This window comes from Oncorhynchus clarkii, chromosome 30, assembly GCF_045791955.1.
Source record: "Oncorhynchus clarkii lewisi isolate Uvic-CL-2024 chromosome 30, UVic_Ocla_1.0, whole genome shotgun sequence".
NCBI lineage: Eukaryota > Metazoa > Chordata > Actinopteri > Salmoniformes > Salmonidae > Oncorhynchus > Oncorhynchus clarkii.
This window is the reverse complement of record NC_092176.1, coordinates 12,207,269-12,234,159: the sequence shown is the minus strand read 5'-3', so window position 1 is coordinate 12,234,159 and position 26,891 is coordinate 12,207,269. Positions and strand designations below refer to the sequence as shown.

Here is a 26,891-nt window from a genome sequence, read left to right as displayed (position 1 = left end):
AGAACATACTGTATACAGAAGTGGTTATTTCAGACCTGATTCAACTGCAGATTTATTTCTTAGAACTCAAGAAAAAACTCGAGTTTTATTAATTAGACTAGGCTGCGCTGGTGGCAACAATATCATTGAATATGGACTCAGGTAATTATCATTCCTGATTTTATAAATGTACAATGTTTGGTTAAACCACTAAGTTCAAGTTCTCCCTTGGAGTTTATCCTCGGGAATTGTAGATAGATAGATAGATGGTAGTGGTTCAGATGATTATGTGTGCCTCTATGGTCACCGAGGGGCTTGCATTACACAATGCATTGACCTACTGTCATTAGATTTCTGAAGTATATTAATTACATATTTTCTACAATTGTAATGCGATTCCGTATTGTCTTTGTCATAGCCAAAGTATGCCAGTTTCACAGTAATAAAACATTCATAATTACATTACCTGATGGAACTGCCATACACAGTGAAATATGTCCATTTTCTGGCATATATGATACTGATGAGGTTGAGGACACTGATAGCCCCGTACGATACACTGTGTCTGTATGTGTGCATCTCAGTTATTATATTGCTTGGATTGTGAGAAAAGGGCGCATCGTCGTATCCGTGGTCGTCACATGACATGTCGATGACCAATAAGAACTTTAGTAACTTTTTTTTGCTATTTAATAAAGAAGGAAGAGCAAAGGCAAAGCTGGAAATGACTGCAGTTATTCGTGGAGATCCCCATTTTCCTAAATCATCTGTTTTTAGGCTAAGTATTTGTTTTGTATATTCGTTTTTTATAGGCTATCCAAAGTGGCCAAAGCTTTGCAGCATCTTATTTAAGGTTTTATTATCGTCGACGTCTGGCCTACCTCATAGGCAATCAAATGTTGGGAGAAAAGGCACAAGGTAAGTCTAATAATCCGCTAGTTGAATCTGTACAATTGTCTTAAACTTTGGATATGCCAACATTAACTTTGTAAACATACAGATAGGCTTATGCAATATTTTATACATATAGCAATATGCCTCTAATGTTTTGTTGTAGCAAGCCCATTTTGAATAGCCCATTTAAAGTCATTAAGATTGAGATAGACCACAATTTTAATAAAGAAATTCTGTCTGCACTTCCCATATTTGTGACTAGGCCGTAAAGCATAATGCATCCTGACAAATATTATATAAACCTTGCATAAGCCTTCAGTAGGCAATCTGGGAAATACGCTATTCAAAAGTATTTATCCTTGAACACTTTTATTTTTTGTTTGTTTGGCTTCTTCATGTCCCAGTAAGAAAAATAAGAAAAATATTACGCTAGCTACCTAGTTTGGCGCATTTGGAATAAAAGTGGTACAAAATGAAATGCTTCCTCTCCACATCTGAACTTGAGGTATAGAGTAGGCTAATAGATTTGCATAATTGCCAGAACGTCAAATAGAGTCAGTGTGAATCAATGAATCTAATTTAATTCTACAAAATAGCTTATACCCGAACAAAATAATTAAGCCTACTTATCAAATATAACCTAATCTTCCTATTTTGTAATGAATAATTATTTTAAAAAATAGTTAATAGACTAACGCTCCTTGTTGAAATGTATTGTTGAAACAGCCTTGAAATATAATTAAGTCATATGCAAAGGGTCTGCGTTTCCTTCTATAAATCTACCTAGCATATATCTAAGGCCTATTGATGTGAAAGTATACGTCTATCCTTTGATGCGTAGGCTATAGACCTACTCATTTCTTGTAAAAACAATATTGCTGTTCACATCAATATGGCCTAATTTAGTCACATAATTAAAATAACGAAAACTAAAACGACTGATGATTATGAGAGTAGTAATATCAATAACAACAAAAGCATGAATAATAATAACAGTAATTGTAATAACGATCGATATAGCCTAACAATGCTACATAATGTTAATATAAATATGATTCTTATTAATCATCATGCTAATACGATTAATAAGAAAATAATACTAATAATAGGCCTACTAACAATATTAATAGTAATGGCTAATATAACCTTCGGTCATCCTATGTTCCTTTTTGATGGTTCACGGCATTCTCCTTCAGATTTGACATCTCTAACCGTTTATTATGTTGCAAGAAAGAGTACACCGTACCGCGTAGGTTGTTTCCGAAAAATAGGTGGTCGCATCCACTGATCAATGACCAATCTCCCAATAGAAGAGCCTTGAGTACAGGACCTGTGTCGAAGGCTATGCGTGCGAGGCTTATACAGACAGAAGACTACTGAAGCTGAAGAGCGCGTGGCGGTGTTGTGTGTTTGGATTATACAACGCGTTATTCTATCCTTGTTTGGGGCATTTCATGATTTATAGGATTAAGCACTTGGAAGAAGGGGACAAGAAAGGTATCCATCTATGCGTCTTATATTTGGTGTATTTTGGGCTCAATGAATCTGTCTAATCATGTGCCTGTTTAATTTTAGGATGTTTGTTACCCCTAATAGACGTAACATAAAAATAAAATTCAATTGGATTTGTATAAACTATTAATATAAAAGTGGTATGTATGCTCGCATACAGTATGGAATCATCCGTCTTTTTTGTGTGAAATAGACTAAAACTATTGCCAATCAGCTCTCATTATTAAAATGCGAAAATCACTAGATCAACTATTTATCATGTTCACTGTGGAAATCAAGAAACTTCTGCATTCTTCGCCTATGTACATTATGATTTGTCAACCCATATTAAGATCATAATTATTATTAGCCAAACTTGTTTTTGTTAGGTTTTAGGACTATTGGAATTACGTTTGATTTAAAACATACATTTTTGTCACAACTGCTATGAATCCTGCAATTTCGTCCTGCATTTTACAATGTGTCATGGGCAGTAAATGCATTCGATTAAGAAACGGTACATTATTTGAATGAATTGATTAATGACATCCCTGCGTCACCGTTTTTCTTGACCCTTGATTTTATTCGCTAACTAGGCGTCCCTTTGAAAGTAATGGACTACACCTATGATGCCGATTTGGAAGAATTGTGTCCAGTTTGTGGAGATAAGGTCTCAGGATACCACTATGGACTCCTTACATGTGAAAGTTGTAAGGTATTTTCATTTGGAATTACTCATTATTTAAAATGTCCTTTTCCCCCCTTGTGTTTGTGGGTATTGTGGCCCGTCAACCTAATGTAGATATTTTCTCCAGGGCTTCTTCAAGAGGACAGTCCAGAATAATAAGAGGTACACTTGTGCAGAAAACCAGGAGTGTAAAATAGACAAAACACAGCGGAAGAGATGTCCCTTCTGCCGATTCCAGAAATGCCTCAATGTTGGCATGAGATTAGAAGGTATGGTTCTCCTCATCATTTTACCCCTTAATTTGACGTTATCAGTGAGAGCATTTCAACATTATTGTCCAGAAGAAATATGCCCTTAATGTTGTGGCATATTTTTCCATATGCAAATCAAATTTTATTGCTGTAGATCTATTTGCATTTTTTTTATCATTTGCTATTCATCTAAAATATGTACATTTCTTCTTTATGGTCAGTAGGCCTACACTAAAAATAAAAGGTATCCTAGGGGTTCTTCAAATTGAAACTGTGGGGAACCCCTATAAGTTCTTCCAAGAACTCCATTTAATGGATCCTCAAATAACCTTTTGAAGAACCTTTTGAGGTACATTTCTGAACAATCCCCCCTTCCCTATTATTATTATTCATAATAATATGCATAACAATAACACACTTTTTTGTTGTCAGTGTTTATTTTGATTTTAGTGGCAAAGCAGAATAAAATATCAAAATATGACGTAAACTCCGAGCAGAGCCCCAAGTTCAATGGGCATACCCTCTGGAGTGTTGATGTTAATGTGTTGATGTTCTCTGTATCTATTGCCAGACTGATTTTGCAGTGCATGGGGATCGAACAGGTTTCCTGTTATGTTCATCAGAGGTGTAGGGAGAGTGAAGTCTGTGAATCCAATAAATAGTAATTACACAGATGATTAACAGAATATGCACACGACAGTATTTACCTTGCCCTATTTGGTAAAAGACCAAGTCCACATTATGGCAATAACAGCTCAAATAAGCAAAGAGAAATGACAGTCCATCATTACTTTAAGACACGAAGGTCAGTCAATACAGAACATTTCAAGAACTTTGAAAGTTTCTAGAAGTGCAGTCGCAAAAACCATCAATGGCTATGATGAAACTGGTTCTCATGAGGACTGCCACAGGACTGGAAGACCCAGTGTTACTTCTGCTGCAGAGGATAAGTTCATTAGAGTTACCAGCCTCAGAAATTTGCAGCCAAAATAAATGCTTCACAGAGTTCAAGTAACAGACACATCTCAACATGTTCAGAGGAGACTTGTGTGAATCAGGCCTTCATGGCCTTCATTCGAATTGCTGCAAAGAAACCACTACTAAAGGGCACCAATGAGAAGAAGATTTTTATGAATTGTTCAGCAGTCTAATGGCTTGGGGGTAGAAGCTGTTGAGGAACCTTTTGGTCCTAGACTTGATGCTCCGGTACCTGTGATTTATTTAGAATTCAAGGCACACTTAACTAGCATGGCTACCACAGCATTCTGCAGCGATACGCCATCCCATCTGGTTTGGGCTTAGTCGGACGATCATTTATTTTTCAACAGGACAATGACCCAACACACTAAGGGCTATTTTACCAAGAAGGAGAGTGATGTATTGCGGCATCAGATGACCTGGCCTCCACAATCCCCCAACCTCAAACAATTTGAGATTGTTTGGGATGAGTCAGATCGCAGAGTGATGGAAAATCAGCCAACAAGTGCTCAGCATATGTGGGAACTCCTTCAAGACTGTTGGAAAAGCATTCTAGGTGAAGCTGGTTGAGAGAATGCCAGGTGTTCAAAAACTTTTGACCAGTAGTGTATGCATCCTCCTCTGTATACCTGCAGACACAGACACAAAATTGAGCAGTTCAGTCAACCGCACCCAATACAGCCAGCCTTCAAATTATTCTTATAGCATACAGTTGAAGTCGGAAGTTAACATACACTTAGGTTGAAGTCATTAAAACTAGTTTTTCAAACACTCCCCAAATGTCTTGTTAACAAACTATAGTTTTGTCAAATCGGTTAGGACATCTACTTTGTGCATGACACAAGTAATTTTTCCAACAATTGTTTACAGACAGATTATTTCACTTATAATTCACTGTATCATAATTCCAGTGGGTCAGAAATTTACATACACTAAATTGACTGTGCCTTTAAACAGCTTGGGAAATCCCAGAAAATGATGTCATGGCGTTTGAAGCTTCTGATAGGCTAATTGACATCATTTGAGTGAATTGGAGGTGTACCTGTGGATGTATTTCAAGGCCTAACTTCAAACTCAGTGCCTCTTTGCTTGAGATCATGGGAAAATCAAAAGAAATCAGCCAAGATCTCAGAAAAAAAAGCCAGACTACGGTTTGCAACTGCACATGAGGACAAAGATCGTACTTTTTGGAGAACAGTCCTCTGGTCTGATGAAACAAAAATATAACTTTTTGGCCATAATGACCATCGTTATGTTTGGAGGAAAAAGGGGGAAGCTTGCAAGCCGAAGAACACCATCCCAACTATGAAGCACGGGGGTGGCAGCATCATGTTGTGGGGGTGCTTTGCTGCAGGAGTGACTGGTGCACTTCACAAAATAGATGGCATCATGAGGTGGAAGATTATGTGGATATATTGAAGCAACATCTCAAGACATCAGTTGAGTTAAAGTTAAAGCTTGGTGGCAAATGGATCTTCCAAATGGACAATGACCCCAAGCATACTTCCAAACTTGTGGCAAATGGCTTAAGGACAGCAAAGTCAAGGTATTGGAGTGGCTATCACAAAGCCCTGACCTCAGTGCGAGCAAGGAGGCCTACAAACCTGACTCAGTTACACCAGCTCTGTCAGGAGGAATGGGCCAAAATTCCCCCAACTTATTGTGGGAAGCTTGTGGAAGGCTACCCGAAACATTTGACCCAAGTTAAACAATTTAAAGGCAATGCTACCAAATACTAATTGAGTGTATGTAAACTTCTGGCCCACTGGGAATGTGATGAAAGAAATAAAAGCTGGAATAAATCATTCTCTCTACTATTATAGTGACATTTCACATTCTTAAAATAAAGTAGTGATCCTAACTGACCTACGACAGGGAATCTTTACTTGGATTAAATGTCAGGAATTGTGAAAAACTGAGTTTAAATGTATTTGGCTAAGGTGTATGTAAACTTCTGACTTCAACTGTACATATTCTTACCCCTGTTGATTGATTTCCTTTGAATTGTGTCCATTTTCTGTTTTACAGATTTGCACAAATATGAAAGATAGATGGTATCATCATGAAATAATATCAATATAGATCATATAAGGGACAAACCTTACCTTAAATTGAGGAGATCTTTACATTTTTCAGTTAAGTGCCTGCACCTGCTGTCCTTTCACATTCAAATGTTTCAGTTTGGCAGTTAGGTTCATGTAAGAAACCCCACCAACTAAGGAGGTTCCTCCATGAACCCCACCTCCTATGGGGTTCTTGGAAGAACCTTTTGGGGGAAATGTTCAGTGTCAAGAATCTAAAGTTTCTTCAAAGAACTTTGAGGATATTAGAAGAACCCTTGTTGAACCCCTACATTTTAGAGTATAGAATGGATTTTATAGCCTGTCTTAGCAATCAGTTGCATCTGGATTGTCAAATGTTTGTGCAAAAGTTGTTGTGGTAGCTTTGCATTAGGGACAGACAACATACAGACTTGAGTGTCCATGTGGTTTTGTGAGGGGATAGAGCATGCAAAACACGACGGTGGCCAGAGCGCCGATTTCACCAGTGATTCCCAGGCATGCGATGCGAGAAAGCACCTGTTTCCGTGGAGAAATGACACATTCTTGACTTGCTGATAAAACTCTGGGCTTCTCGCTGATGGTTTTAAGCGTTCTATTTACATCAACAAGCTTAGTGTTACGTAACGTCAAAGGCATTATGTTGTGTATAGTAAATTGTCAAAAAGATCATTCAAATGTGTAGTAGAATAAAGGAGAATGGGTCACACTTTCAACAAACTATCTGTTGATGAGCAACTGCTTGCTACAGTTAGGGTTAAGGTTAGGGTAAGGTTTCGAATAAGGGTAAGGGTTAAGTTTAGGGTTAGGATAAGGGTTAAGGTTAGGGTTACAGCTAGGGTTAGTAGATAGTTAGCTGAAATGCTACTGATACTGTAGTCTATCCAAATAAAGTGTTACCGGAGTATGATACCCTGGCGGTTGTTTTACATTGCTTTTTCAAAAAATTGGTTCAGGAAACTGCCAAACATTCCTGACTAAATTAGGACATTTTCCTGTGCACTTGTTATGGCTGTATTTTCAATGATAGACGTTTGAATGAGTTTCTCTTTATAAGGACTTACATAAGGAGTTATTTTACATGAGTGACATTTTTCTATGATATCTTTCTGGCTAAAGGAGCCTAGTAACAAATGGCATATAACAGATCCACTGTTGTCGATAGCGGTTCTGTTTCTCAACGTGATGTCTCTTCTTTGACAGCGGTGCGTGCAGACCGCATGCGTGGGGGCAGGAACAAGTTTGGCCCCATGTACAAGCGGGACAGAGCCATGAAGCAGCAGAAGAAGGCTTTGATCCGTTCCACAGGCTTCAAGCTAGATTCTGCTCCTCCACAGCTCTCGCCTGTACAGACTAACTATGGCTTCACCGGCACCCTGCACAGCCTCCCATCCCTCTCCAAAGGCCTTATGCCCTCCATCCCAACCTCCATCAACCCCACAGACTACGAGGCCAGCCTCTACGGACCCCCCTCCCTGGGGGTGGCCATGCAACCCCATGGGCCCCTGCCCACCCAGTACCAGTACACAGCATTCCCCAGCAGGGCCATCAAGTCTGAGTACCCTGACCCCTACACAAGCTCCCCAGAGTCTCTGGTGGGGTACCCCTTACCGGACGGATACCCCTCCGGTGGCTCCCCGCAGCTTCCCAGCCAGCCCCCCCTCGTGCTGGAGCTGCTGCGCTGCGACCCAGATGAGATGCAGGTGCAGAGTAAGATCATGGCCTTCTTGCAGCAGGAGCAGAGTGGCCGGGGCCGGCAGGAAAAGCTCAGCACCTTCAGCCTCATGTGTCGCATGGCCGACCAGACTCTGTTCTCCATAGTGGAGTGGGCCAGGAGCTGCATCTTCTTCAAGGAGCTCAAGGTAAGCTCCCAGGCTCCAGTCCACAGGGAAACAATAGGCGAGAGATGCACATTGAGAAATTATCCTTATAATCATGATCGCATTATCATATCTTATCATTGTAATGATCGTACTTAATAGATAAGCAATATCAAGAATATTCAAGAAAAAATGATAGAGGTAGAGCTTTATCTTTTGGTTACCTGATGTTCTTTCTAAAACGTTGCACCCGTACACAGATATTGGCAGTAAAGAATGAAGGCCTGTGTAAAATGATCTATTTATTATGACAGATTGCTGTCATTGTTTCTGTATCTCCTTGTTCCTGGTGGAGGCACTCAAACAGCAGCAGTTAAAGAGGTGACGCCATAACCCATTCTGTTTCCCTCTGGGTAATGATTTGAGATGCATCACTGTCCAAGCCAGATAGGCCTTGTACTTTAATTCCCTTTGTCAACTGAATGGTGCATTTGAGTTGTGCCATACGGTACAGCACAAGTTATGGCCCCAGTCAAATGTTACTCCCGGCCCCAAAGGAGAAAGACATCAATACTGTTGTCGGACACTGTGGTGGCTGACCTGGATATGTTACAAAATACTTTTCTATTTACATTTTTTTTTAGAGCGGTTCACCTGCATTGGTATCAGAAGTCTGATGGCACTACGTTGTGATAAGAGCATCTGCTAAATTAAGTAAATATAATTGTAAATTAAAAAATTACAATTGCAAAGCATGCTGAGAATTATTCTAATGAGCTCCGCCTGACACAAGGCCATTAATAATACCCAGTGTGCTTTGCAGTTAATTTTGGGATGTGTATTTTCATGTATACATTTACATTTTGATCATTTGGTAGACACTCTTATCCAGAGTCACTTACAGTGCGTTCAACTAAGGTAGATAAACAACAACATATCTTGCTATCAGTTATAGCAAGTAAAACGTTTCGGTATCAGTTACTGAGAATATTGTTGTTGTTTGGGCCAGTTACTTGCAAATTAAATTCTGTACTTTAAAATAGAAAATACATGTATTTTAATTAAATGCATTTGAAAATATAAGTATTTTGTAGTCTATTTTGATACATTGATCTTAATGGTATTTTGTAATTGTATTTTGTTCTTTTTGCCCATCCATAATGAATGCTGACCAGTGCTATTGCTCAATGGTCACTGTGCTAATTGTTCATGATGTCCTCAGCCAGAGAATGGTTTGCGACGGGAACTTACTAATGAATTGTTTGTTCTTGTAGCACCAGATCTGAATTGAAGTGTACATTTAGAAGCAACTTTTTGTCACGTTATTGTTATTTCTCTCTCAGCCTTGTCTTCGTGACAGTGAGTCCATTGTGTGGATTATCTGATGGGCCACACTCCCTGGGTGAGAAAGGAACATGGTACAGTGCTTTCAGAAAGCATTCATATCCCTTAACTTATTTCACACATTGTTGTGTTACAGCCTGAAATCAAAATGGATTAAATATTTTTTTAAATCCTCACCCATTTACACACAAAACCCCATAATGACAAAAACATTTTTTAAGACATGTTTGCAAATTTATTGAAAATGTAATACAGAAATGTCTATTTTACATAAGTATTCACACCCCTGAGCCAATACTTTTTACAAGCACCTTTGCCGGCGATTATAGCTTTGAGTCATGGGTATGTCTTTATCAGCTTTCCCATTTCTCCCATTCTTCCATTCTCAAGCTCTGTTAAGTTAGATGGGGAGCGTCAGTGAACAGCAATCTTCAAGTCTTTCCACAGATTTTCATTGGGATTCAAGCCTGGGCTTTGGTTTGGCCACTCAAGGGCTTTCACATTCTTGTTCTGAAGCCAGTCCAGCGTTACTTTGGCTGTATGCTTGGGGTCATTGTCCTGTTGGAACTTAAATCTTCTCCCCAGTCTAAGGTCGTTTTCACTCTGAAGCAGGTTCTCATCAAGGATTGGCCTGTATTTGGCTCCATTCATTATTCTCTCGATCCTTACCAGTTTCCCAGTCCCTGCCGCTGAAAAGCATCTCCACAGCATGATGCTACCATCACCATGTTTCACGGAAGGGATGATGTTAAATGGGTGATGAGCTGTGCCTGGTTTTCTCCAGACATAGCGCTTTGCATTCAGGCCAAATATCTATTTTTATCTCATCAAACCACAGAATCTATTGCCTCATGCTCTGAGTCTTTCACGTGCCTTTTTTTATTCAGCTCCAGGCGTGCTGTCATGTGACTTTTTCTCGGGAGTGGCTTCAAGGAACTATGTAGTTCTTTCAGAGTGGTCATTGGGATCTTGGTCACCTCCTTGACCAAGGTCCATCTTGTCCGGTTGCTCAGTTTGGTCGGACGGCCAGCTCTAGGCAGTCTGGGTAGTTCCACATTTTTTCAATTTCCCAATGATGGAGATGACTGTGCTCTTGGAAACGTTTGACACTCTAGAAATGGTTTTATACCTTTCATCAGATATATGCCGCATCACAATTCTATAGTATAGTTTCTGCTCTGGCACACTGTCAACTGTGGGACCTTATATATACAGGTGTGTTTCTTTTTACATAATGTCCAAACAATTGAAATGGCCATAGGTGAACTCCAGTCAAGTTGTAGTGACATCTCAAGGATGATCAAAGGAAATTGGATGCACCTGAGGTCAATTTAGAGTGTCATAGCAAAGGGGTTTGAATACTTACGTACCCAAGACAACTCAAAGCTATAATCACCGCCAAAGGTGCTTTTACAAATGAGCAAAAATGTCTAAAAACATGTTTTCACTTTGTCATTATGGGGTATTGTGTGTAGATGGGTGAGAACAAAATCTATTTAATCCATTTTGAATTCAGGCTGTAGCACTACAATATGTGAAATGAGTCAAGGGGTATGAATACTTTCTGAAGGCACTGTATCTTTGTATAGGCTGTGTCAGAGGGATACACACATGGGCCCGTGACCCCTCACTTTAGTCTTTCAACTGGGTTATTTTAGGGCTGGTAGGACTATATGCCTCTGAGGACCTATGTTCTGATGTAGTGATCAGTGGTCAGGAGTTAGTGCAGTATCATCAGTACTATGGTGTAAGACCTGACTGGGGAGGAGAATTCTGCCCCCGGACTCACAATAGTCTGAGACATAACATCAATGATAGTAATGGGGCTTTTGTTTTGAAATAATATCAGATTAAATGGTCATCATATCTGATTTTATAAAATGTTATGTAATCTCATCTAGCTATGGGATTATGCTTATGGAAAATGTAAGAGCCTGTGTGTATCTGTGTGTATGTGAGTGTGGGTGTGTGAAATGTTGTGTCTGTTTCCTCCTTGAGAGAAAGTACAGTAGGTTGCTGTGCCCTTCAGCTTCCTCCCCATGACCCCCCCTGATGAATCAAGACGTTTTGTGTTGGTCCTGTAGCTCCAACCGGGAGCAAGATTGGACTTCTCCTCTGGACAGATATATAGTTTCATTCAAGTGGTAGTAATTCTGTCATCCCCGTGCCAGATGAATGTGTGTCCGGGTGCGGGACAACGCTATTAGGGGGCTACAGCAACACTCTGTGTGTCACCAGCTGCAGAGCTGCAGAATTACTGACTGAGGCGTCCTTCGGCTCCCAGAGTCATATGTACTAGCAGTGAGGAGTGTCCAATCACCTCCCCCTGGCCAGCCCCTCACACACCACACGCTACCGTCAGCTTTAATGGGCTAGCTAGGAGGGTGACGGAGGACACGGAGAGGTGAGGAGGTTGGAGAGGTCATCTCTGTGGCTCGTAAATGCAGCGTGATGAGTTGCGAGACACTGACACCAGACCCAGACGCTGGAAATATGGCACAAGGACCCTCATCTTCCTCCCTGGGTTTTATAGTCACCCCATTTATCTGTGCATGTAGCTATGTGTGTTTCAGGTGGAACCACACGATCCCATGTGGATGCTAGCTTTTAAGGGGGTTGATGTTAGATTGATGCCCGCTTGAGTTTGTAATATCAGTGTAGGCTGTTTTATTTGACATTGAGTTTGACATTAGATTGGTTCTCCACTACCACCAAGTTTTGCCGTCTGTGTGGAATGAGTTTAAGCTTTGAGGTGACCTGCTGTTTTCTGTCTCTTCTTTGAGGTGGGGGATCAGATGAAGCTTCTTCACAACTGCTGGTCTGAGCTGCTGGTTCTGGACCATGTCTTCAGACAAGTGCAGCACGGGAAGGAGAGCAGCCTGTTGCTGGTTACTGGCCAGGAGGTAAGCAGCCACACAGTTCCAATATAAAACTAATACAATACTCATGTATTCATGAATACCAGAAATACATACACAGTCATACACACATGCACATTCATCATGTAGTCATGACAAATATGCAAACTCTATGGATAGCAATAAATATTAGTGTAGCTAGATGTATTTTGCAATAACTTGAATCTATACCGTAATTACTGTCATTACACTGTTCCAATGTAATTACCACACATTATTTCAGTGACACAATATAAAGTGGGACTATATCCACAAATAGATAGATAGCCTACTACTGTATGTGGAGACCCTGTGAGTGTAAGGAGTGCCTATCCCTGACCAAATGATGACCCACACAGATGCCTGCTCTTGTTTTTCCACATTTGGTCATGTTTTGGAGATGCAGAACAGAACAGGAAAAAACAACCATCAGCTGACAGGCTTCAGCTTGTCTCTGCAGCTTGTAACTGACGTCTGGGTTTGGGGAAGAGAGGGGAAATATTTGTTTTTATTTTTCTCTTGTTAAAATGGCACTATTTATTTCTCATAAGACAGCAATGGAAAAGGTTTATTATTTCTAGAAGCTACTATGGGAATTGGAGGATTTAACGTCCAAAATGTTACATAACACATAAATCTCATTAATATAGAAAGTGGTGAGAAACTACAGCTACGGCCATGATTGGGAGTCCCATAGGGCTGCGCACAATTGGCCCAGCGTCATCCGGGTTAGGGTTTGGCCGGGGTAGGCCGTCATTGCAAATAAGAATTTGTTCTTAACTGACTTGCTTAGTTAAATAAAGGCTAAATATTTGTAATTTTGTAAATACAGCTGACTCACTGTATGGCATCTATGTATCTGTACTGAAGCTGTACTGTAATTCAGTAAATTTGTACTGTATGTGGTGTGTTTCCGGCACAATTTAAAGCCTGTATACAGCAAAACATCATGTTGTCCTCCGGTGTTGTGTTGCAGATGGATCTGTCATCCATGGGGTCCCAGGCAGGGGTGACTCTTTCAGGACTGGTCCAGAGAGGACAGGTGCTGGCTGGGAGGCTGCTGACCCTGCAGGTGGACAGGAGAGAGGTTGCTTGCCTTAAGTTCCTCCTTCTCTTCAATCCCAGTGAGTAGACCACATGGATACATATATATATATATATATATATATATATATATATATATATATACACAGTTCCAGTCAAAAGTTTGGACACCCCTAATCATTCCAAGGTTTATTTATTTTGACTAGTTTCTACATTGTAGAATAATAGTGAAGACATCAACAGTATGAAATAACACATATGGAATCATGTAGTAACCTAAAAAGTGTTAAACAAATAAAAATGTATTTTATATTTGAGATTCTAGAAAAGTAGCCACCCTTTGCCTTGATGACAGCTTTGCACACTCTTGGCATTCTCTCAACCAGCTTCATGAGGTAGTCACCTGGAATGCATTTCAATTAACAAGTGTTTCTTGTTAAAAGCTCATTTGTGGAATTTATTTCCTGGTATACAGAACATAGCACTATTTGGTATTTTGACCAAGTCCATATTATGTCAAGAACAGCTCAAATAAGCAAAGAGAAATGACAGTCCATCATTACTTTAAGCCATTATGGTCAGTCAATCAAAATGTCAAGAATTTTGAAAGTTTCTTCAAGTGCAGTCGCAAAAACCATCAAGCTCTTTGAATAAACTGGCTTTCATGAGGGCCGTCACAGGAAAGGAAGAACCAGAGTCACCTCTGCTGCAGAATATAAGTTAATTAGAGTTACCAGCCTCAGAAATTGCAGCCAAAATAAATGCTTCACAGAATTCAAGTAACAGACACATCCAAACAGGAACTGTTCAGAGGAGACTGCGTGAGTCAGGCCTTCATGATCTAATTGCTGCAAAGAAACCACTACTAAAGGACACCAATAACAAGAAGAAACGAGCAATAGACAATAGACCGGTGGAAATCTGTCCTTTGGTCTGATGACTCCAAATGTAAGATTTTTGGTTCCAACCGCTGTGTCTTTGTGAGACGCATAGTATGTGAACAGATGATCTCCGCATGTGTGGTTCCCACTGTGAAACATGGAGGAGGAAGTGTGATTGTGTGGGGGTGCTTTGCTGGTGACACTGTCAGTGATTTATTTAGAATTCAAGGCACACTTAACCAGCATGGCTACTACAGCATTCTGCAGCAATACAACATCCCATCTGGTTTGAGCTTAGTGGGACGATAATTTGTTTTTCAACAGGACAATGACCCAAGATACCTGGCTGTGTAAGGGCTATTTGAGATGGTTTGGGATGAGTTGGACCACAGAGTGAAGGAAAAGCAGCCAAGAAGTACTCAGCATGTGTGGGAACTCCTTCAAGACTGTTGGAAAAGCATTCCAGGTGAAGCTGGTTGAGAGAATGCCAAGAGTGTGCAAAGCTGTCCTCAAAGCAAAGGATGGCTACTTGAAGAATCTGTAATATGAAATATATTTGGATTTGTTATGATGTCTTCACTATTATTCTACAATGTAGAAAATAGTAAAAAAGAATGAAAACCCTTGAATGATTTGGTGTATCCAAACTTCTGACTGCTAATGTATATTCACGGTGTACTCTACCATATTAGATTATGATTATTAGTCTTATAATATATATATTATTAATATACCATTTAGAAGATGCTTTTATCTAATGTGACTTACAGTCATGCATGCATACCAGTGCCGTGCAGTGAGGTTGGTGGCTTGGTAAGCACGGGCTATTATCAAAGCCAGATTTACTCACAAATAAACCTTGAAGCCCAAGTTCACTGTGCAACAGATAGCTCCGACAACCAGAGTGACATAGGCTATTAACTGAGATTGACAAACAATTCTCACCAAATGTAAATACCAATGTAGACAAAATACAGAAGCGATAGCCTACGATGGCGACATGTTTGATATGATCTGACAAAATGACACTGAGCTCTGCCATAGAGCGATGTAGCATCCACAGTTACAACAAATAGGTGGCACTGAAAGACCAATATATACATATATACACTCAGGGCCAGTTTAAAAAAACAAAAATAGTTAGCTCCTACAGACAGTGAATCATGTGGCGGTGGCTTGCTATATAGAACAGGCAGACAGGTATTGAGACATTCATTTACTGTCCGACTGAACGTTAAATTGGGCAACACAAGTGACCTAATTGACTTTGAGTGTGGTATAATCGACCGTACCAGGCACGGCAGTTCCAGTATCTCAGAAACGGCCTTTTCACACATGACAGTGTGCAGGGTTTCTCGAAGATGGTGCGGCAAAAAACAACATCCAGTCAGCGGCTGTCCTGTGGGCGAAAACAGCTCGTTGATGAGAGCAGTCGAAGGAGAATGGCAAGAACCGTGCAAGCTAATAGGTGTGCCACAAACAGGCAAATAACGGCGCAGTACAACAGTGGTGTGCAGAACGGCATCTTGGAATGCCCAACCAGTCGGTCCTTGTCAAGGATGGGCAATTGCAGCAGATAATCACACCGGTTTCCACTACTATCAGCTAAAAACAAGAAGAAGTGGCTCCAGTGGATACGCGATCACCAACCCTGGACAATTGAGGAGTGGAAAAACATTGCCTGGTCCGACAAATCCCGGTTCCTGTTGCGTCATGCTGATGGCAGAGTCAGGATTTGGCGTAAGCAGCATGAGTCCATGGCGAAATCCGGACTGGTGTCAACGGTACAGGCTGGGGGCGGTGGAGTGATGGTGTGGCGAATGCCCCGAAGAATTCCGGCTGTTCTGTATGCAGAAGGGGGGATCTGACCCAGTACTAGATGGGTGTAGCTAATAAACTGTAATTAAAAAGTGTAATTAAGTGTAATTAATAAGGTTCTAACTAAATTATCATGTCAAGAATCGAAATGACTGAAAAATGCCATTCAGAACGTCAAAAAAGTGTCTCATCGAAACAAAAATGTTGCTTGATAAATCAAATGCATCAAAGGTATGTTGTCCGTAAATCCAAACAATAAACAGCTCGTCTACTTTAGGACATGAAATACATATTAAAGCCACTAAAGTATAGACAATGGTGAAAATGAGGAAGTAAGCTACAAAGTCAAATCTTTTTCAGCCCCGGGGGCTGTCCTATCATGTGATAGTCTACAGATTAACTCCGTGGTGCTGAATGGACAGCAGCACTATTCTGATGTTCATTCAACAGTAGCCTAACTCACAAAAAAAATATTGCATTGAAGTCTACCTTTACTTGTAAATGAAGTACAACAGGGTGAAACTGTTGGTAACAGCGTTGTATAAGTCTTATTTAATCCTTTGGAGTTTGAAAAGTCTCTCAGTCTCAATTGACATGAGGACCAAGGATGCTGCAGTTGTACTTCCCCAACACTCCCAATACATCAGCAAAGGCCGTAGCTCGTTTGTCATGCTTACATCATCAAATCCCCAAAGTCACATAGCGCAACATCACAGAGATCTGGGCTTTGTTTGTAACATCTTTGGTCTCATCTACTTCTACCACATCAAATGGGCCTGCATTAGAAGGATGTCCTTTCGAATCACATCACTGACTGCTTCAATCAAATCATTCTGTATTCTGTTTGATGTACCCCAAAACACCGTGGAAGTCTCCAGGTGTCTAGCTAACCTTTCATATTTTTCAGCAAAGGTATACAATCACGCCACATAGTTGCTACGATTACATGAGCTTGTACGCTAATCATTACCGTGAAATTCGAACTCTTGTTTCCCTCGGTAGCATGTTGCTCTAATAAGGTCCTTCAAAAAGTTTTCCCGCTAATTGATTGCATTTTTGAACATTTGTGCTTATTGCCTTCTGCCATGAGCTAATTGCTGCGCTGATGTGAACAAATTGCCTAATAGGTTATGAACAGTTTAAGCTAAACGATCAGCCTCGTTTCTTTTATTTTTTTTAATGCTAGTGGTTGCATTAATTTAGGATCTATCGCATCCCACAACTGGCCCAGAGTATGTTTGGAATATTTATTTATTGCACAGAAGGACAAGTTGGCCAACAGAATAGGTCAACTTTTGTACTGTGGGGAATAGTAGATTGACACAGGCTAGTGCTTTTGCTGTTCATCAGGCCTACTCTTGTTGGCTGACTAACAGTAGGCTAAATGTGAACAGTTCTAACATCTTCAATATGCGCCTCGGAATTCGATAAGAGGGACCCGTGCAGTTACATCCCGAATGTGTCTGTCTTCATCCACTTGTAGCCTACTTATTTGCTAAAATGCCTGTGAGAAAGGACCCGATTACGTGACGGCATTGGCTACATCTGAGAGAGCAATGTGCGTGAGAGGTGCTTCGGAGCACCGCAGCCGGGAGAAGGGGATTATGGGCGGGCCTTAAGGGGCCTGGCCCGCCATACTGCACCTTCTTGCCCGTCCAAATACAATACTGAAATATACACTACCGTTCAAAAGTTTGGGCTCACTTAGAAATGTCCTTGATTATTTAAAGAAAAACTTTTTTGTTTGTTCATTAAAATAACATCAAATTGATCAGAAATACAGTGTAGACATTGTTAATGTTGTAAATGCTATTGTTGCTGGAAACTGCAGATGTTTTATGGAATATCTACATAGGTGAACAGAGGCCCATTAAACAGCAACCACCACTTCTGTGTTCCAATGGCATGTTCTGTTAGCTAACCAAAGTTTATCATTTTAAAAGGCTAAATTGATCATTAGAAAACCATTTTATAATTATGTCAGCACAGCTGAAAAATGTTGTCCTGATTAAAGAAGCAATAAAACTGGCCTTCTGGAGCATCAGCATTTGTGGGTTCGATTACAGGCTCAGAAAATGGCCAGAAACAAAGACATTTCTCCTGAAACTCGTCAGTCTATTCTTGTTCTGAGAAATGAAGGCTATTCCATGCGAGAATAACTGAAGATCTCGTACAATGCAGTGTGCTACTCCCTTCACAGAACAGCGCAAACTGGCTCTAACCAGAATAGAAAGAGGAGTGGGAGGCCCCAGTGCACAATCGAGCAAGGGGAAAAGTACATTAGAGTGTCTAGTATGAGAAACAGACACCTCACAAGTCCTGAACTGGCAGCTTTATTAAATAGTACCCGCAAAAGAGTTGCAAAGAAAAAGCCATATCTCAAACTGGCCAATAAAAATAAAAAATTAAGACGGGCAAAGAACACAGACACCAGACAGAGGAAGATTGGAAAAAAAGTGAATCTAAGTTTGAGGTGTTCGGATCACAAAGAAGAACATTCGTGAGACGCAGAAAAAACAAAAGATGCTGGAGGAGTGGTTGATGCCATCTGTCAAGCATGGTGGAGGCAATATGATGGTCTGGGGGTGCTTTGGTGGTGGTAAAGTGGGAGATTTATACAGGGTAAAAGGGATATTGAAGAAGGAAGGCTATCACTCCATTTTGCAACATCATGCCATACCCTGTGGAAGGCGCTTAATTGGAGCCCATTTCCTCCTACAACAGGATAATGACCCAAAGCACAGCTCCACACTATGCAATAACTATTTAGGGAAGAAGCAGTCAGCTGGTATACTGTCTATAATGGAGTGGCCATCAACCCATTGAGCTGTTGTGGGAGCAGCTTGACCGTTTTGTACGTGAGAAGTGCCCATCAAGCCAATCCAATTTGTGGGAGGTGCTTCAGGAAGCATGGGGTGAAATATCTTCAGATTATCTCAACAAATTGACAACTAGAATGCCAAAGGTCTGCAAGGCTGTAATTGCTGCAAATGGAGGATTCTTTGACAAATGCAAAGTTTGAAGGACACAATTATTATTTCAATTAAAAATAATTATTTAAAAACCTTGTCAATATCTTGACTATATTTCCTATTCCTTTTCCTAAACATAATTTCATGTATGTTTTCATGGAAAACAAAGACATTTCTAAGTGATCCCAAACTTTTGAATGGCAGTGTATATAATTTATTTCACTGAGACGCGCACCGACAAAAAGGCGCATCAATCTCAGATAAAGCGTCCGTGCGAGCAAAACAGCCTCCCCCTGTTTTGGCAGGTGTATAGTCTATGGACAAAAATAGTATTGCAAGCCATATTATTTCTGGCCAGACAGCGTCAGATACATGTGCTACAGATAGCAAGACAGAGGGGCATGTAAAATATGTGTGAAGATAATGTGTCTTGAGTATAATTTAAAATGTTGATACAAGAACAAGGGGAGGGGTGTGTGGCGAAGGTATGCCACGTTTCTCTCCAAAATACATGCACTCAGCTCTCCGGAATGTGCTTAGCTGTCCCCCCGCCAATTCTTGCGCATAATTGTTTCATTGTGTGAATTGTTGCATATACTGTATTACATATGTCATTACATATGTCACCGGTAGGCCTAGTAAATGTACCGTTAAACCCTGTAATTTGGGTACATTCATTTATGTTAATGAATGTATCAGTTACAGTAATTGACTGTTCTTCAGAGTCCATTAAAAGGGGTTCTTTAGAGTGCTACACTCTAAAGAGAAAAGGTTCCTTGAGTATCCTTTAGGGGTTCTTCAAATTGAAACTGTGAGGGAACCCCTCTAAATTATTCAAAGAACCCCTTTTAATGGATCCTCGAAGATCCTTTTGAGCTACTCCCCCTATTATTATTAATAATAATATGCATATTAATAATATGCATAACAATTACACAATATTTTAGTTCTCAGTGTTTATTATGACTTTAGTGGCAAAGCAGAATAAACAAGAAATCAAATATGAGGTAAACTCCGAGCAGATCCCCAAGTTCAATGGGCATACCCTCTGGAGTGTTGATGTTAATGTGTTGATGTTCTCTGTATCTATTGCCAGACTGATTTTGCAGTGAATGGTGATCGAACAGGTTTCCTGTTATATTCATCAGAGGTGTAGGGAGAGTGAAGTCTGTGAATCCAATTTTTTTAAATTATACAGATGATTAACAAAAAGTATACAGGACAGAATTCATACCTTGGTTTTTGTGGTTAATGTGAATGAAAACAAAAACAGTTTTGATAATGTTTTAAAACGCATACCTTGTCCATAATGTAGAGGCCTATGGGATTTTCATTGACGAGGTAAGGGAGGAGGATGATAAATGTGATCTGCATAACACACCAATACCAATTGACATATATTTGTATGGCTCCTCTGTATACCTGCAGACACAGACACAAAAGTGAGCAGTTCAGTCATCTGTACCCAATACAGCTAGCCCAACATTCATATCGCCAAGCATCACACGGAACACATCCACAGCCAAACTCATTCCATAAACCAGTCTAAATAACAGGTTGCGCTGACAACGAAACAAAACACAAGTGAGCAACCTAACAGCTAGACTTGTTTACAATGTACCACATCTCTGGTGAGCACAAGAGACTAATGTAATGTTGTTTAGAAAGTAAATGGGTGTCAGAGAAGCTAACAGCAACTAAATTCTTTATGATGGCAGACATGTTTGTTTATATTTGACTTGGCGAAAACTCCCTAATCCCAGAATGCCATTCACTATAAGATGCAAAGTCACAGATGGCTGCACTCATTGCCTGAAAAAAATTGAATTTAGTTGAGCCACTTTTCAGCATATTACAAATCGTCAATGTACTTGTTACAGTGTACAGTATACAAGAACCGGAGCACATTACTTGACAAGTCGTTTACTGTTGACAAATCTTGACAAATCAAAAAACAAATCAAGTGTTTTCACCTCACAGATCATCACACCAAATACAAGCCTACTGCCTGGCCTAACCGTAGCGAGAACGCTAAACAGGGATAAAAACATTTTAGGGGGATTTGTGGGGGGGTTCGTTTAATTTGTGTATTTTTTTCAGGTCCGTGGGGTGTAGAAATAGGAGAAGGTATCATGGGGGGATATGATGCAGGAAATATTACTTTGATGGGGGATTTATCAATAAATGGGGGACAACCACAAGATAAGTTTATACGCTAAATAAAAATAAAACCCCTGGAAAGGGGGGACTGAGCTGGCAACCCTGAGGTACCAAAGTTACAATCTGATGCAGTTCAAAACAACTGGGAACTGGGAAATCTCATACTTCCGACTTTAATGCGTTCAAGACAACTAGGAACTAGGAAAAAATGAGCTCTGACTGGGAAAAATCCCTTTGACCGGTCATCCAACTCGGAATTCCAACTTGGGAACTCTTTCTAGAGCTCCGACTTTCTGACCTGAAGGTCATTGACGTCATGATTTTACCTAGTATTCACAGTTGTCTTGAAAGCACCATAAGTCAGTTGAGTGGTCGATCCCTTGTTATAACATCTTTGGTCTGACAGACGCTTACATGACAACCAGAATGCATTGTATGATGTCAACAAACATGGCACCACACATAGCTGGCAAATAGCTTAGCAGTAGCTCATCATCATCAGTACAACATTCAAATAAGTATTTTACACACATCATGTGTGTCCATTACAATCGATGCAAGAATCGTAATGCATGATTTGTCGCCAGTACTTGAAAACATGTGAATAAAACAGTAAATACATTATGATCCATACATACATATGGTGTGCTACAGCAGAAACGACAACATGATATACAGAAAATAAGCAACTTACTTTGATAGGATCGCACACATGTCCATAGCCCCATTTGTAAGGAAAACAAATATGAAGGCAATGTGGGCGCCAGCCAGAAAATGTGCTGGGGGAAAATGTTTGTGCAAGGCCTGTTCTGACTAGAGATGCGCAATGTACTTCATCTTGGGAAACACTAGGGAAGTGATTGGGCTCTTGTTGAAGAGAGAAGTTTGTCCGCTCAATAAAGCCTCAAACATAAATGGTGCGCAACAGTGAAATTACTTACTTTTTATGCGAATTAACGAGGAGGCGGGTCACACCTCAATTCAAACTATTGTTAGAAAAATAAACTTGTTTGAAAATAATTTGAAATTGGCAAGTTGCAACATAGCCTATATATAATTAGCAGGCAGCGTGCCTTAGTTTGAGGGCAGCATGGGTAACTGTCCTTTTGTGTAACAATCACATTTTGGAACAGTGACAGCATTCTGACATCACCTGCATGAAAAAACTCAGGCAGGGGCAACGGTTAGAGATATTTGGAACTCGCGTGATAAGGTTAAATTGAAGAGATCTTTACATTTTTCAGGTAAGTGCCTGCACCTGTTGTCCTTTCAAATTCAAAACTAAATGTTTCAGTTGGGCAACTAATGAAGCTCCTCGATGAAACCCACCTCCTATGGGGTTCTTGGAAGAACATTTGGGGACAATTTTCAGTGTCAAGAACCCTAAGGTTCTTTGAAGAACTTTGAGGATCTTAGAAGAACCCTTCTTGAACCCTTAATTTTTAGAGTGCTACGTTTCTGCCTGCTTGAACGCCAATAACTCAGATACACATGAAAACATGAAATTACCCAAGGAATCGATGGAACATCACTCATAGATGCACAAAAACAATATTACATCCAAAATGGGTAAACCTGTCCTTTAACTCATCACTTCCACCACTAATAAAGTGAGCTTCTCCTTCATTTTTTCTTCACCTCACACAGTAAGTCAACGAAGTCTGTTTTTTAAACATCCATTGAGAATGATAATAATTCCTCACAGTATTTGAAAAATCTTTCCAACACTCTCCTGGCCTCGATAATCACCAACCCTCGATGTGAAAGAGCAAAATATTGTGGTCTGATGATCCCGTATCCAGTGGAAATTTCATAAAAAACAGCTGTCTGTCCCGAGCTCACTGGTGCAGGAAAGTCTGAGGGCCCAAAATAGGCTAGTTGATACAATGTTGCAAGTTTGTTAGTGACAGCTTTGGGCTTGACCCAGTTGAATGATTTGATACATCGCACTTCACCAGCATAGCTAAAGTCAAGACAGATAGAAAGGGAGGCAGACAGGCAGAGTAGATAGATTAATGCAATTGAAAGAACGTGACATTTCAACAGGGTATTTTCTACTGTTTATTTGTCGGTTTAGGCCTATGTATTTGATGATGGAAGTTATAGGATGAGGGAAGTTAGTTACATGCAGCCCCCCCCCCCCCCCCCCCCCCCCCCCCACAGTTTTTGCATTATATATTTTTTGCACATAAAAAAACCAACAGAATAATTTCGAAAAAACATTAAATAACAGAACATAATGACAGTTTTATATAATTTTATTTTCTATTTGTCTTTTCATAACAGCTTTTTAAATTAGATTATCACAGTGTAAGCACAACATACAGCTCATGTATAGCTCATTACAGCTAGTCCAAGAATGGAATGGATTTGTGATAGACCACATAACAGGACTTTTTTTCTCATCCTTGAAAATGATTATGGCCTTTCAAGTTCTGAATTTGATTAGGTTTGAAGTACTTCTACACACTTTTTTGTAATGTTGCTGTGGTTTGGGCAAATAACTTTTTCAAAAGCTTTGTTGGAAATTTAGTTGACAAGATGGTTCGGATCTATTCAACCCACGCTGTCCCATTTATTTTGAAAGGCAGTAGTGACATTTTAAATGGAAATGTCACAGCCATTGATATATTTTTCCAGAAGGATCCAACTGTTGTCTGAACCAAGCCTTTATTCTCAGGTAAATTCACTTAATTAAATGCAGGGCCTTATCAAAAGGCAACATTAACAAAGAAGACAACTCTACCCATTATTCCTTAATAGCACTCAATGGAACAATAATGGATGGGCCTATCATTGGATAGTCTGACTGACATTCATGCAGTGCCTTCTGCATATGTTGTATGTGTATAGACAGCAGTTGCCCAGATTCCCTTAAGCGACTGCTATTTAGAGCCAGCGAGCTGGGAACAAAAGGATTTAGAATAATGAGAGCACTCGTCACAGACAGAAAATATTACCATCTCCGTTGAATGTTTCATTCTCTCGCTCCCTCTCCCTCGTCTTTCAATCAATGAGTCAGGTTTATCAGGGCAATTTAGTTGCCCTTAAGCGTTTTGAAAAGATTATTCAAAATATTGAATTACTATATGAATACCTCTCCTGGCAAGACTCAGCTGATGCTGAATAGAAGTCAATTTGATGGTCCAGCTATTGTCACACACGCACGCACGCACACACGCACGCACGCACGCACGCACGCACGCACGCACGCACGCACACACACACACACACACACACACACACACACACACACACACACACACACACACACACACACACACACAACACTGCTGGCCCACATCTCAACAAGATGCTGATCCTAAGACTTAACACTGGGAGCAGTTTAAAATATATGTATCAATATTCTCCCATTTATGTGATCATCTAGAGCAGTGGTTCGCAAACCTTTTATAGGCCGGTACCCCTTCAAATTTTCAGAAATCTGGCAGTGGCTACCGATTAAATAACATTTTCACAGAACCACTTGTTGCAATTTCGATGAGGCTCTCTTGTTCAGATATCAGTAAGTGGACTGGAGGCAGGGCATGAACGGGATAATGAATCCAGTTATTTGCGTAGTCCATTTCTGGAAAGTACCTGCGTAATTGCGCACCCAGCTCACTCAGGTGCTTCGCTATATAACATTTGATATTGTCCGTAAGCTTGAGTTCATTTGCATACAAAAAAATCATTCAATGATGGAATGCCCTGTGTGTTGTCCTTGTTAATGCAGACAGAAAAGAGCTCCAACTTCTTAATCATAGCCTCAATTTTGTTCCGCACATTGAATATAGTTGCAGAGTCCCTGTAATCCTAGATTCAGATCATTCAGGCGAGAAAAAACATCACCCAGATAGGCCAGTCGTGTGAGAAACTCGTCATCATGCAAGCGGTCAGACAAGTGAAAATGATGGTCAATAAAGAAAACTTTAAGCTCGTCTCTCAATTAAAAGAACGTGTCAATACTTTGCCCCTTGATAACCAGCGCACTTCTGTATATTGTAAAAGCGTTACATGGTCGCTGCCCATATCATTGCAGAATACAGAAAATACATGAGAGTTCAGGGGCCTTGCTTTAACAAAGTTAACCATTTTCATTGTAGTGTCCAAAACGTCTTTCAAGCTGTCAGGCATTCCCTTGGCAGCAAGAGCCTCTCGGTGGATGCTGCAGTGTACCCAACTGGCGTCGGGAGCAACTGCTTGCATGCGCGTTACCACTCCACTATGTCTCCCTGTCATGGCTTTTGCGCCATCAGTACAGATACCAACATATCTTGACCACCAAAGTCCATTTGATGTCACAAAGCTGTCCAGTACTTTAAAAATATCCTCTCATGTTGTCTTGGTTTCCAGTGGTTTGCAGAAGAGGATGTCTTCCTTAATTGACCCCCCATAAATGTAATGGACATATATCAGGAGCTGTGCCAGGCCCGCCACATCTGTTGACTCATCCACCTGTAACATACAATTCACTGGCTTGTATGCGAAGCAGTCATTGTTTCAAAACATCTCCTGCCATGTCACTGATGCGTCGTGAAACAGTGTTGTTTGATGAAGACCTTGTCTGTATAGTTTTTTTGGCCTTTTCCCCCAGCATTGTCCCAGCCATATCCACGGCAGCAGGAAGAATTAAGTCCTCCACAATAGTATGGGACTTGTCTGTCCTAGCCATTCGGTAGCTCACCATATAAGACGCTTCTAGACCCTTCTTATTAATGGTATCTGTTGCTTTTACACATTTCTTACTACTCGAAAGTTGTCTTTATTCTCGCTCAAAAAACTCACATGGCTTTTTTTTCAAATGGTCATGTTTAGTTTCTAAATGTCTGCACAAGAGTGAAGGTTTCCCGCGAGTGAGTAACGATTAATGTGATTGGATGTTAATTATTTGACTAGGCTACCTGTATTTGACATTTCGCTGAACACTAGATGGTTTCATTTTATTTTTGGCAGTGAAACGAGGCTACTCAGGCGAGAAAATAACCTCACCCAAATGTATAGCCTCATCGGGAAAATCTAAATGCACTGTTTGAAAACGTGAAGAAAAAATCTATATATTTGAAATGCGAATCACATATTTTTGCCGTACCCCCGATGGTATTGCACGTACCCCAGTTTGAGAATACCTGATCTAGAGAGTAATTGAATCCCCCCTAAAGCTCTTTCCTGTGTCCCTGTCCAGATGTAAAGCTGTTGGAGAATCAAGCGTTTGTGGAGAGTGTTCAGGAGCAGGTGAATGGGGCTCTGCTGGAATACACTCTGTGCACCTACCCCCTGTACCCGGACAAGTTCAGCCAGGTGGTGATGCGCCTGCCAGAGCTGCGAGCCCTCAGCACCCAGGCAGAGGACTACCTGTGCTACAAACACCTGAGTGGGGAGGTACCCTGCAACAACCTGCTCATCGAGATGCTGCATGCCAAGAGGGCCTGTGTATGAGCACCACGCTACCATCCCTATATACCAACAGACTGTCTGTGGGACTGACGCTGTGGAAGCCAGACAGGGTTTACGATTGCAGCCCAGAGAGAATGATGTGTGTGTTTCTGTGTGTGCGTGTGTGTGTGCATGCGTGTGTGCGTGAGCAGCCCCTCTGTCCTAGGTGTGTGTAAAC

At 40.6% G+C, this 26,891-nt stretch overlaps 1 protein-coding gene across 1 annotated transcript; it reads left to right on the top strand.

Annotated features, from left to right (window-relative positions):
- Positions 1–875: 875 nt before the first annotated feature.
- LOC139389451 (nuclear receptor subfamily 5 group A member 2-like) lies at positions 876–26,891 on the top strand. Its single transcript, XM_071136214.1, has 7 exons — positions 876–897; positions 2,961–3,079; positions 3,180–3,321; positions 7,545–8,203; positions 12,289–12,408; positions 13,379–13,526; positions 26,463–26,891. Exons 1-7 carry the CDS (start codon positions 876–878, stop codon positions 26,714–26,716), a joined length of 1,464 nt encoding a protein of 487 aa, XP_070992315.1. The 3' UTR covers positions 26,717–26,891.

Bases quoted from the DNA above. Each gene is read 5' to 3' on its own strand.
- LOC139389451 (XM_071136214.1), top strand. From the start codon at position 876: ATGTTGGGAGAAAAGGCACAAG. The intron at 3,080-3,179 runs GTATTTTCATTT...TATTTTCTCCAG, and splicing joins TTACATGTGAAAGTTGTAAG to GGCTTCTTCAAGAGGACAGT. The intron at 12,409-13,378 runs GTAAGCAGCCAC...GTTGTGTTGCAG, and splicing joins TGCTGGTTACTGGCCAGGAG to ATGGATCTGTCATCCATGGG.